Source organism: Pyxicephalus adspersus, chromosome 8, assembly GCF_032062135.1.
Source record: "Pyxicephalus adspersus chromosome 8, UCB_Pads_2.0, whole genome shotgun sequence".
NCBI classification, from domain to species: domain Eukaryota; kingdom Metazoa; phylum Chordata; class Amphibia; order Anura; family Pyxicephalidae; genus Pyxicephalus; species Pyxicephalus adspersus.
In genome coordinates this window covers 6,119,782-6,133,537 of record NC_092865.1, presented here as the reverse complement: position 1 = coordinate 6,133,537, position 13,756 = coordinate 6,119,782, and the positions used below count along the sequence as shown (strand labels likewise).

Here is a 13,756-nt window from a genome sequence, read left to right as displayed (position 1 = left end):
TAAAAATAAAAATGTGAGCAATCATTGCCCCAGCCACATTTTGTGCTGATTTTAGGTTTGTAAGGACAAGCTGGCTGATTTAATACAGTAACAGTGCAAGAAGAGAAATGCTGAATTCAGTAACCAATACCGGTAGCAATGAATCAATGAAGAGTTTAATTTACAATTGGGTCACCATATAAAACTCTCAAATGTACATTGTTCTACATGAATATGGTAAGTGTTTTTTTTTCATTAAAAAAAGTATATAAGACCTACCCTGAAAATAAGACCTAGTGTGTTTTTGGAAGCCCAAAAAAATATAAGACAGTGTCTTATTTTCGGGGATACACAGTAGCAGGGGATTTAAGTTGGCTTTGTAATTTATAAATGGATATTCAAGGGATGAACAGTAAAAGTAACAATGACCATCCAGGCTGGGTGATACAGAAATTTAGATAGTGTACTTCCTTGACCACTAATGCGTATAGGGTTCTTAGGACTTAATGCTAGACCAAGGAGAACTGCCAAATTTAGTATAAAAGTACCGGTATGTAGTACAGTAATGCAAATCACAGGTTTAACTGGATCCTTAGACCCGTGTTTCGCTGGATTAGGCTTCCTCAGGGGATTCTTCCTAGGATGTTTGATCGACTGTATGATCAGCAGCATAATACACCCATGCAAGTGCTGCTGAGGCATGTAGTTGTTGTAGAGCAGTGCTTGTGACCACAAAGATTTTAAAAATTAACTAAAAGGGTTGCTTATATGTAAAAGCATGCTCTGACAAGAGATTTGTGACACTAACCACAATGCTCCGGTAGGCAGACACTTGGGCTAGGCTTTAAATAATGTAACCTTGGGAGGGCAGAATTTATATTTGCATCAGGGCTGGGGGCTTTTGAGAGTAGTACTGAGGCAGGGTGCAGTTAAGTTGTCAAGAAGCTATATATATCACCTACTGGTCCCTCCCAGCAGCCATGATCTGCCTGCATTGTATAGGGAAGCATAGATACCCAACAATGACATCTAAATGTGTAATGAGAGGTTTTATCTCATCACTTAGCATGTATATGGGGGGCAATATCTAAGCAAATTAAACTTCAGGATTACCATTTGTATCACAACAGCAATTTTAAATCGGAGAGCAGTGAACAACACACCAAAGAGACCAGAATATAAGCAACTATTTTATTGGAAGTACATAATAAAATATTCACTTTATTAGTTTACAGATTTGTAAAATACAATGAGCTCGGTCTTTTTCGGCTGAAGAAATTTGATAATAAAATAAACTTATATATGCAAATAAACAAATCACCTGAGCAAAAGTCAAACAATGATTCTTTACACCTTAAATATGTTAAAATTCATTTGCAAAGGAAAATTAAAAAAAAAAATTCATATTTATTTCTAAGGGTCGGGGGGCTCTTATTAATGTATAATTTTTTTTTTTTTTTTAATAAATACCTAAAAAGGCCTTCAAATCTTTAAAATCAACTTGTGTGACTCCTGTACTATGGTGCCCTTAGTTTATGAAACCGAACCATACCCCACACCCGCCAATGTGCATCACACCAGAGCAACCAGGCTCCCTGTGCCGCAATGTACATCTGGTGCATGAGCCCCCCAGGTTAGTACCAGTGCAATTTTACTTTTCCACCACCAGAGGGCCTAAAATTAACTAGCAGCAAAGGAAAATGACCAAAACATTAAATGAGGATACAATGCAGACATTAAATTCTTCCGGGGTTTTCATCTTAAATAGAATATATCTCTATCCATCCATACATTATATACATATATTTATTCTACAGCAAGAACAGTAAAAATGATTACCTGGCAGCACAGCATCATTCATTCATACACCTTGTGCAGTTTATTACTGAAGGACGAAACGTTAGGAAGACAATGGTGGGGAGTGGTGGTGGGAATTGGACATATGGAGCTCATCTTTTCTATCTGTATACTTAATAAAAATTATCTGCAGTTTTGCATTACAATATGAAGGTTTTGAACCCCTGCAAACTTTGGCCCCGATTGGGTGGATTTCTCACTTCCTGTCCTTGCTACCACACAGGTAGCTACAATTCACTGCAAATTTCTCATGAAATTATTTTCAACACTCAAAATGTGGCCGGGGCTCTAACCTTCCACAAGTTATTCCCAAATACATTTTTTCTTGAGGTCCAATGCTAGGGCGGACTCCAATCAGAACTGATATGACGATGACAAGGTTTACATCTCGCCCCTTTATTCTGCCCCTGGAAAACTCCATTATTGATATTTGCTAGCAGCCCTTAATGCCCTGCCTGCCCACACACCTATAATAAGCTGGATTCCTTATCAGGAAGGGTTGGGAGTATAAGGGAAAAAGCAGCAGAAAGAAGCTCATCACTGTTCTTTTACTGCTTTCACTAATAAATGACAGACTGGGGGAGGTCCAAGGTGACCCAGGATCAGAGAATGTGTCTTAAATGTTGCTGGCAATCAGACGAAGGTCATCTAGTGGCTGAAAAATGTACTGCAGGAGAAGTCTCTGGATTAAAGGCAAATATTGCAGCAAACACTTGTTTTCTTTTTTTACTTTTTAAATGGATATTCATATTTAATATTTGTGGTCAGAATTATTCTTCAAAGGGATTACATGAGAATCCTTCAGTGCAAATGCCATAATGCAATAGTTTCACAGAGGCCACCAAAGCAGGGAAGTTTCCTTGAAATATCAGTCATGGTTGGAGTCAGCCTTTAGGCACCATACCAGCTCAAGAGTGCAATCCAATAATCCTGGACGGCCATTATTAGTGTTAAGTACCAGAAGCTCTCAGCATTATGATTGGAAAGGTCGCGGTTTGCATTGCAAGTACTTTGCATTGCATAGGCTGATTGCAAAATCTTAATAGCGAGCGATTTTGGCCGACATCCGCATGACTAATAATGACCGCTGGGGCTAAAAAAGGACTCTAAATTATACATCATTCATTTTTTTTTTCAATGAATGAGAATTGGAAGCTGCAGAACCTTATGAGAATTACAAAGAATGTGCAACGTTACATTAGATGGCTGGAAGACTTGTCAGCTATTAAGGTAATAAGGTGACAATGCGTTTTAATGTGCTTTATATTCCACACTGAAGTCAGTGGTGGGGAAATTATACAATTTGAAGAGGACAAGCAGAGACCAGCCAATCCACAGTCCTCTAGCTGTTGAGCAGCTACAAGTCCCAGCATGCTTTGCAAAGTATTAATATTGCACCATTGGGGAACTTTAGGTCTCCGTATTATTTGCAAGGGGGAAATTTTCTGTTCTTGACGAACTACAACCCCCACTCTGCTTTAACAGAAGCAAAAGCTTGTAGTCCCACCGCAGAGGTTCCATACTGTTAGGTTTTGATATATCCTCTTTAATTTTTCACAGCTCTTTATTATGATAACACAGTTAAAGTGACATTGCCTTTCTGACGCTTTAAGATGGCCACGGCCTCGTCATGTGTGACGCCTTCCAAGCTCTCATCATTAACCGCCAGGATCTGGTCTCCTCGTTTTAGTCTGCCATCAACCGCAGCAGCTCCCTAGGGAAAAGGATAACAAGGAATAAAAAGTTGAGGCTTTAAATATTTAAACCAAGATTCACAAAGTAACAGGTTTTGGAAATTATTACTATTATTATTATTATTATTATTAATAATAATAATAATAAACAGGATTTATATAGCACCAACATATTACACAGGGCTGTGTATTAAATAGGGGTTGCAAATGACAGACAGATTCATACAGCGACACAGGAGGAGGAGAGGACCCTGCCCTGAAGAGCTTACAATCTTAGAGGTGGGGGAAGTATTATACAATAGGAGGGGAGAAATACTGAATTACGTGATTTTTGCAGTATCGTAACATATGTGTAACATATAACAACATGGTGGGAAGTATAAAACGATCAGCCTCAACATTAAACTCACTGACAGGTGAAGGGATTATATTGCAATGGCACCTGGCATAGAGGAAAAGGATAGATTAGGCATCAAGTACTTGAAGGTGATGTTTTAGAAGCAGAAAGAATGGAGTGGAGGTAATTGTTATTAAACAGTATATATCTATATATATCATATATATATATATATATATATATATATATATATATAATATATATATATATTTATATAGCGCCAACATATTATGCAGCGCTGTACATTAAATAGGGGGTGCAACTGACAGACACAGGAGGAGGAGAGGACCCTGCCCCGAAGAGCCTACAATTTAAGAGGTGAAAATCCAAAGGGTGCCTAGCATAGGAAGAGGAGGGCGGGAACGTGTGTTCCGACAGGATCCCTTTAGGCATTAGTAACATTTGCTGTTTTTGCTCCCAATAAAAAATCTTTCCTGGATACACAAGAATTGTCAACTCATATTTGGCATTTCTGCAAAATTCTCACAGTGGCGTTTCTTAATTGAATAATGAAGCTGAAGGCAATTCTAGGTCACTGAATGGTGAATTTCCCAAGGAGTAAGAGCTTAGAATTGCAAATTTTTATTGAGTTCCTGTTGGCGGTACAGATCTCCGTGACATTCATAATGAATTCTTCTCAATGTGAAGGAAATACCTAGGGGCCCTGTTTCTGTATGATGCCCTGCTGACAAGCAACGGATGTCTGTTCTCATTTCCAGCCTGGACAGAGATTGGAAGAGTTCAGAGTTCTGCTGCTTAATATTCTTGCTCTTTTTTGCTAAATTTGGGACATTTTAGGAACATTTTAAATGTTATCATTGCACAAAACAGTAGCAGGCCAAAATCTGAACATTTTGGGGTCTGTTTATCAATGACAAACACGAATGTCCCCCCTATATAACCCTTTGGTTCCTCATATAAAGCATTGATCTTCTAATTTTCAATATTTTTGGTCAATAAGTCCCCCAGTCTATTACTATGTAAACTGCTTGTATTTTGTACATTCAGACCTTGCGCTGCTCTTGTTGTATATCCATCCTTCTCCTCCTCCTGTGTCAGTCTGTATCTGTCTTGTCATTTGCAACCCCTAATGTTAATGTACAACGCTGCATAATATGTTGGGGCTATATAAATCCTGTTTATTATTAATAATAATCATAATAAAAATACCAACACATCCCATATCTGTAGATGTATGAAACTCACCTTGGAAAAGACAGTCTTGACATAGATTGGGAGGTCACCATGAGGGCTTCCGTACCCTCCGACAATACTAAACCCAAGCCCGTCTGCTCCCTTCTCTAGGTGAATTACTTTTGGCACTGGGGATCTGCTGAAAGACAACGTGTAATGAATGACATGGACTTGTTAATAAAAAGTAGGAAATATTACACCTGTCAGGAAAAGTCAATGTACTTCTCTAAAGGTTCTTCTTCACAGGGTCAGTCTAGCCAATATTGTGCAGGCCTTACCATGATAACACCCACTATGCATGGAGGTATCAGACCCTGGATCTAGATCATCTTGAATAAATGATTCCTGGCCCACTTATCGTAAAATCGTCCCACAGATGTAGAGAACAGTCCACAAGGATTCTTAGGTGCCAACAATAATCCTGTTGGCAGATTTATTGGGGTTATTATGAGCCAGGTTAAAAACAATGCAGCTCTGGCTGCACAAATCACCTTAAATCTGAAGCTGTGGTCTGTAGTATTTCTTCTCTGACACAAGATGTCATCCAAATCACAGCTATTTTTAATATGGTTTTACAGACCTTTAAGTTACCTTAGTCATCTGCAGTACTTTATTTCAGCCATAGGATCTCTCCCTATACCATGCAATTTAGAAGCAGCGTGTCATGGGCCCGCCCCTGAGGATGCAGAACCATGGCTCTTTATATTCACAGGATATGGATGCTGACATTATAACAAAACTTCATCTAGGGTGTCAGGGGGTGCAATAAGACCAAGGAGGACTTTGGGCTTTTATTTCCTGGCACTAAAGACACCAATGTCAGAGCGATCTCTGAGATCTGTGGATTTCTAAGGCACCACCACTCCTTTTCCTATGTGTCTCTCCATCGCCTGCTTTTTGCTCCCCAGAGATTTACGCTTTGTACTCACTCAGCCTCCTCGCTCGGGTGCTCAGACGTCACGCTCTGGCTCAGCGACATGCTCTCTAGTTGACTGGCGATGGCACTTATGTTCGTATCCGCTACAACCTAGAACATAAAAAGCACATAAAGCTCAGCAGCACAACAAGCAATCACATTTACCAATGCCTGGCGCATCCCCCCCAACCAGAATAAATAAAACAAATGGCACCCTCACTCCATCTACAGAGAAGGCAATCTGTTTAATTGAACTGTTCAGAAGAGGAATGGGCCAAATGAATGCAGCCTCTCCTCGGAATAACAAAGGCTGGGAATACAATAGTACAGCAACATCTCAGAATGAGACACCAACCTATGTGTGCCCCCAAATAAAGTGATTAAATCCTTTTTATAATAATCATTCCATTATTAGACCCAGTCCTATCATCATGTGCAATGCACATGCCTTGCGGGAGGGAATGGCAGGTACTTTACACAGGAAGCTGTAGTAACATCCAAGTGTAATACTGCACCTCCATGATTCAAAGAACGGATATCCAATGAATTCTGGAGGTCCTCTAACCAGGAAATAAGGTGGGATCTATCTGAGTTGTTGCAGCTTCTGTTGCACATTGCCAGAAGCTCAGTGTGTATTGAAATAAGATTTAAGAATTTCAGTTCATTAGAGGAGCTGTACAACTCTGCAAGACTGAAGGGATGGCTGGAAGTTAGATTTAATGAAAGGAAGGCTGGAAGTCTGCATAAAAAAAACTGCAGGCAATAACACCAAACGATTATTTGAAATTCATACTTGAAAGCATACTTGAAATTCATACTTGAAAGCATTTATTGGCTATAAAATATTGTTTGTTTTTTCCAGTGTTGAATAGATTGTAATGGCCAATGCAATAAAACACAAAACCAGATTTAGTTTTTTATCCATTTGCACAGGTAAGCGGCCTATACAGTAGCATGGAGGTGATGCTAATTTGCAGATTTGCTGCAAGATGTGATGTTGGAGTTCTGTGTCCAGAGCCCAGACTGATTGATAGACATCATATTGATCAAAAACTGATCATAAAAAAGTGCTTCCTATCGATCATTTTAATCAATAGATGGGTAGAAGGTTGAAGGGATATTGATCAGGGAAGTTTTTTTTTAGATCAATTTTTGAATTTTTTTTACATTATGACTTCATTCACACAGGATCAATTTATACGTAAATCATAATATGGATCAAACATCCCACCAAAAAAAAATTGCATTGTATACTCCTCGCATTAGAAGGACAACATATGGAATCTCAATGGCTCATATGAAGGGGACGCAGACAGGTAAATACCTGGGGTAAAATGTTCTGCACAGTAACTGGATGGTTTAATTTCCAGGAACATTCCATTCACAGAATTATCACAGAACTTCTTGATGAGTTGTTCAATCTTATGTCCAGAAATCTCTTTATTGCCCCCAATCCCTTACACCTGTAATCTAGGGACCTCCATTCCTTATATCTATGCATTACATGGAGTTTGCAGGTTCTCCCCGTGTTTTTGTGGGTTTTCTCCAGGTACTCTGGTATCTTCCCACATCCCAAATACATGCAGTTCGGTTTATTGGCTTCTCCTCCAAACTTGATCTTAGACTGTATTAAAGACATATGACTACTGTATGATATTAGATTGTGAGTCCATTTTGAGGGACAGCTAGTGACACGACAATGGACTTTGTACCATGCTACATAACATGTTGGCACTATATAAATACTGTATAATAGTAGCTGATAACACTTTAGTATTTTCCTGGATTTCTGGCAGTAACTACAGATATATATGGGCAGAAGGTTTACAAACTCTAACAGTATTTTTCTTTAGCAGAGTTTTCCATACAGAACGATCAGTACATAAATTTGTGGCACTTATTCCCTGAAATGGCTTCTGAAGGATGAGAGTTCTCCAGGGCTGTCAGTTGCACTTCAGTTTTGGTGTTGGACCCATGGGGTCCTGAAAAGAAACTGAATCCAGAGCAGCAATGGGCAAATACCTCCAGCAGCCGATCGATCCTGGAAGCTGCTCATTTCCGTATTCCTCACCTAGACTGTTTGTAGCGAGTGGCCAGCAATATTGAGCTGCATATTATTAAAGATAAAGCAGAATATTCAAGGAGAACAGATATAAATATTTTATTGGCCAAGAACAGGATAGAAAGAGAAGAAAGTGTTCATGTTTGTGTTTAAATGTGGGATGAACAAAAAAAATGAACCCTCTGTAACTAATGAAGAAACAAACATAATAAAGCGGACCTGTCCTGAACTGACACATTTGGTGGCCATGTAATGGATGGAACAGAATGTTCATAGGACAAATGCAGAACATTAGGGAACATAGGATGACTGCTAAACACAGGGCTGGTTATAAGGAAGGAAAAACTGGGCAATTGTCCAAACAGAATGGTCGGGGTGCAAGGAGCTGCAATGCTGTGAATTTTGGACCCAATTCATTGCCATGGGTGACATATATGGAATTGATGGATATGATTTTGCGCTAGATATACCTATACTAGTGTGTAAGACCTGCAAAATATGTAGCTATACAAAAGGAATAAGAGCTGGCATTCATTTGGGGTGCATGGAAAGTCTAATATAGATAAAGGGTGATAAGGGAGGAAAATCTGCAACCTATTAAAGGCCTGGTCTATGAGGTCTTTAGTTATAGTTGTAAAACCAAGTAATCCTCTGACTTCTTTTTAGGAAGTACAGTACAAAGACTTCACCACCGCAGTTTGCATTATACTACCATTTTATACTTATTTCTCCCCTAGGCCAGGAGCTTGTGCCACCCCCCAGATTCCGAGGCAAGATACAAAACGAAAGTTATCATCTAGTGCTTGCCTTTCAAATATTGTTACAGACTCACCATTCCTGAACCAAAAAGCAGAAACACATAGCATAAAATGCATTCTATCAGTTATGGGTAGCCGGCAATCTCTAAAACCCAATGGGTGCTTCAAGAGAAATGCCCCCCCTTCATGACACCCTAGGCCACGGCCTAGCTTGGCCTTATGGGAAATTGGATACTGATTGTATGCATAGTTACAGAGCTGTTTTTGAACATTTCCCCTAGCCTGTGTCTGATGGTGAGATGTCCACAAACATTTAGCTAGCAAGGCCTTTAGTAGAATGTGCTGCTCTTCTACAGAATATAAAACAGAAAACACTACAGGGAGAGGGAGATCCACTGGTAATGGGCATAATAGCCAAATGTTTGTGGACACCAACAACTATATGGGCTACAACTGTATGACACCCTACCAAATGATCAAGTTCAGGTATTTTAGGTCAAGGCTATGGTTAGTGCTACAGCAGGCAAAGACATTATGAGCAATATGTGCCCCTCTAACCCTGTGGTTGGTGAAGACTTTTTTCTGTTCAAGATGTCTGTGCTCTGTGTACAAAACTGTGTGATGAATTTGAGGAGCTAGAGTGTTTTCAACCCTACTGACCACCTTTTAGATTAATTGGAAGACCATTAGGATGAATTGGAAGCCACTTGTACAAAGCCATCTCCATAAAGACATTGTGTGATTTTTTTTTTTGTTCAGTAGAGTGGTCTCAACCCTACTGAACACCTTTGGAATGAATTGGCTTTCAAATTAATCCCTAATGGCTTCCAATTAATCTCAAATGGGTTCTATTTGTACAAAGCCAACTCCATAAAGACATGGTGTGACAGGTTTGAGGAGCTAGAGTGGTCTCAACCCTACTGACCACCTTTGGGATGAACTGGAAGCCCATTGGGATAAATTGGAAGCTCTCTGTTCAAAGCCAACTACATCAAGATATGGTGTGACGGTGTGACCACCTTTGAGATAAATTGGAACAATAACTGCAAACAAGGTCTTCTCCTTCCTGAGCTCACAAATGCTCTTTTGACTGAATGGGCAGAATTCACACAAACATCCTTCAATAATCTCGAAGACCTTTCCTAGCAAATTGGTGGCTGGTAAAGCCACAAAAGGGGGTAATGCCATAATAATGGCAATTGTTTTTAAATGACATGTCTAACAAGCTCAAAAAGGTGGGATGATCAGGTGTTCACAAACTTTTGGCCAAATAATGGAAGCCATCAGATAAGTTTTTATGGGAGTTGCAGCATCTGGAAAGGAAGGGGTGTTAATACAGCACCACAAACCAGGAACAGATATTAGTGATGTTTGCTATAGGCAATGCAGACAATTTTGTGTTTAACCTGTCCCAGACACATGACAGCTCTGACAGATCGCCTGGGGTAACGTATGTTCCTTTTCAGACATTTCTGACACCTGAAGCCCAAAGTCCACCATTATCTCACTAGAACATCTGTGACTGACGGATTAAGCGGTGGGGGGGAACGCTGAAGCTGAACATGGAGCTCCCAGGAGAAGCTAATCTTCAGTGTTCAAACAGAATGTGTCTAGTAAGAGAACTGTGAGCTGGATGTGGAGATAATAAGACTTTCTACCCTACTGAACACAATTACCTGACCTTTCACTAAACTGTACTGCACCGCTCCACTTCGATAAGGCACAAAATTACTCTACCTTGCATCTGTCATGATTAGCGGCTGATAACGCCAACTATTTGCAGCTATAAAGGTGAAGCAATTTCTGCTAAAACCTTAAAACTACCTGCAAAAGTGGAACTTCAGTGTTACTAGAATTTAAACAAAAATCTTATTGTGACAGAGATAACTACGAAAATGATTTGAGAAAAGTATTGCTTACCTCCTTTAATTAGATGTTTTGAAATCATTGTATTTTTTTTTTTTTCAAAGGAGTGCTATCAGAGGATGTTCCCTTACTATTATTACATGATGTCTATCTGGGGGTTCTGGTAGATCATAATACCCGAAGACTTAATACCAGCATGCAATGCCAAGCTGCAATATCTAAAGCTAGCAAAGTACTTTCTTGTATTAAAAGAGGAAAAGACTGCAGAGATGGAGACATTATCCTTCCCCTGTACAAAGCATTGGTCCGTCAACATCTGGAATATGCAGTCCAGTTTTGGGCACCACAGTAAGGACATTGTGGAACGTGGAGAAAGTGCAGAGAAGGGCAACTAAATTAATAAAAGGAATGGCGGAGCTCAGCTATGAGGGGAGATTAGCTACCCTCAGGAAGTAGTTTCAGTAAGTTCTATAGATTGTTTTAAGAAAAAGCTGGATGATTTCTAGAAGCACAGAATATAACTGGGGATTAAAGCTTTAACGTAAAGACAACCGAGACTGCTGATCCAGGGAACATCCGATTGCCTCATGGAATCAGGAAGGAGTTTTTTCCCCTGTTGCAAAATGTACCAGGGTTTTCTTTCCTTCCTCTGAATCAACTCAAATATTCATAGAGTTTTATATCTGGGATATGTTTATTTCCTTAGGGGTTGAACTTGATGAACTTATGTCTTTTTTCAAACCTAACTATGTAACTATTGGTGATGTAATAGGGAGCCCTGCTAGGCATCCTTTTTCCAGGAAGAATGAAGAATGAATACTCTTTCTGGAGCATCATTTATAAATAAAAGCAGGGAATGAATGCTTTTACCTCTGTAGGTCTGGGAAGGACAGTGAACCAATCACAAGTGTGTGGGAGAAGCATGAACCAAACAAATGATGTAGAAAATGTAAGTAGATTTATTCTCTTTTATGACACATTGTTAGCTTGTACGGGTGTATAAGGATGGGGGGGGGGGGACCCTGTTGTTTTTGCTCCCTATCCTTTCAGATGTCCCTAGCATTGTGACCTGGGATAGCAACCTCAGAGGAAAGCAGGGCACTCTGTAAATAGACTGAACATATGTGCAGGCATCTGGATATACCCGCTGGAACAGCAGGTATGTCCAGACCACAGGCACATAAAGTACAAGTAATCCTTAAACATAGTTACATAGTCAGTCAGATTGAACAAAGACATAAGTCCATCAAGTTCAACCACTAGTGAAGTAAACATATTCCATATATAAAACCCATGGACATCCCAATGCTACTGGTGTCCTGCAGCCTCTACATACGCTGCATGCCATTTTTAGAAGGGGGTTTCTGATGGGGACAACAGTGGACAATGTCTATGCCATTTGTATTCAAACCCACCAGTTGTACTTTCCAATGGAAGCATGCATAATAGGACATCAAGGTAGAAGAACAATTAGAAGAGCGGGACAAAGTTTTGTCACCCCATATTAAAAACTTCCTGAGGCTGTCATTGCCAACACTAAATCACCAGGGGCAGCTGTATCTCCAGCACATCTTTTGAAAGTTCTAACTAAGCATGGGATACAATTGTTCCCTTAGAGCAAGTCTGCTACCTATTTCTTCATAACCGACAATGACTTTAGATAGTGCCGCTTCTCTCCCTACTCAGCCAGCGCTTATATTTCATAATTACCTCCTTCTGCTCCATTTATGATTCTTATAACTCCTTGATGAAGCCCAAAAGGCAAAACGCGTCGGGATTTCAAAGACATACCTTTTTACAAGCACCTTTATATACAGTATTCCAAATATGGAACTATGGACTCTATACTTTTGAGTAAGAATAAGATGTATACTTTTTAAGTCTTAACTAACCCCATAAATTTTGAAGGGGTTGAGACTATAAAATTATATTCTATTGTATCACTACTGTTATGAATATTGTAGTTGTCACTACATTTTTTTGTTGTCATAATATATAAAAAAAAATTCTTTTGTGCATAAAAAGTGCCTGAACAAGGACCTTTATGGCAGGACTGGCAGGGATTATTTTAGTGAAAGTTGCAAATTTAAAAACCCTAAAAACAACACATTTTTTGATTTATATATCACATCTATATTACAGATGAGAAGCACAACAGACGTCTGTATAGCTCCGAGTCTCTGATGTCGCTCACTCTTGATGTATTGACATTTGGGGACTGGGATTGCATTCTAAGAATAAACACCACAGGACTCTGCAATCTCTGCAGATGTCAGGAAACTGAGATTTTGTACCAACAAACAAATACATAAAGCAACAGTTTAAATATTGCCATGGATGGAATCAGGAGGTAGTAATCCATCACGACTCAGTGAATTCTCCTCGTACAGTGCAGGTAATAAACCCAATGCCAATCACGTAGGTGGCACTCTGCAATTTTCTGATGAGAGCTGGAAGCTGCAGGTTTACTTATCAGCGGTTACACAGACTTTGTGCCGCTGGTTTAGCAGCACGCAGAGATGTGAGAAATGAGAGCGCGATTGGACGGCGCAGTCTGTCGCCACAGAACACCGCATGGTTTTGGTTATCTATCGCTCGCAGATGTGCGTCACTCACGCCCCTCGACCTACCTCCAAGGTGATGGAGCCGAACATGTTCTTTAAGATGTTAACCACTTCGGCGTGAGCAAGGCCGTCCAGAGGCTGTCCGTTAATACTGACAATTCGATCTCCGACCTGGAGGGGGCGATATAATGTATGTGTTATTGAAAAGACATTACAGGTGAACACATCACAACATCAAAACTTATATTTTAGTTTCCAAGAATTGCAGGTTGGCTAAATTGATGGAACACATTTCAATCTCATTGTTGCATAACCCAAAATGTATACAGTCATTTTTTTGCCTTTGATCAAAGAGTTATAAGGTCAGAGGACAGGAAGCATGTTTTGTATATGACCTAATCCTTATATATTCGTCCTTTAGGATGATTCACTGAACTGAGTTTATTCACCCTTGAGAAGAAGCAATTAA

General features: G+C 39.7%; 1 protein-coding gene across 1 annotated transcript in view; it reads right to left on the bottom strand.

Annotated features, from left to right (window-relative positions):
* Positions 1-1,383: 1,383 nt before the first annotated feature.
* Positions 1,384-13,756, bottom strand: part of PATJ (PATJ crumbs cell polarity complex component) — a 111,973-nt gene continuing 99,600 nt past the window's right edge. The window contains exons 42-45 of the mRNA XM_072419386.1: positions 13,354-13,458; positions 6,051-6,148; positions 5,134-5,257; positions 1,384-3,550 (exon numbers count right to left, since the gene is read on the bottom strand). Of these exons, the coding sequence (XP_072275487.1) occupies positions 3,404-3,550; positions 5,134-5,257; positions 6,051-6,148; positions 13,354-13,458 (474 nt within the window). The 3' untranslated portion in view covers positions 1,384-3,403. The remainder of the gene's footprint in view (positions 3,551-5,133; positions 5,258-6,050; positions 6,149-13,353; positions 13,459-13,756) is intronic.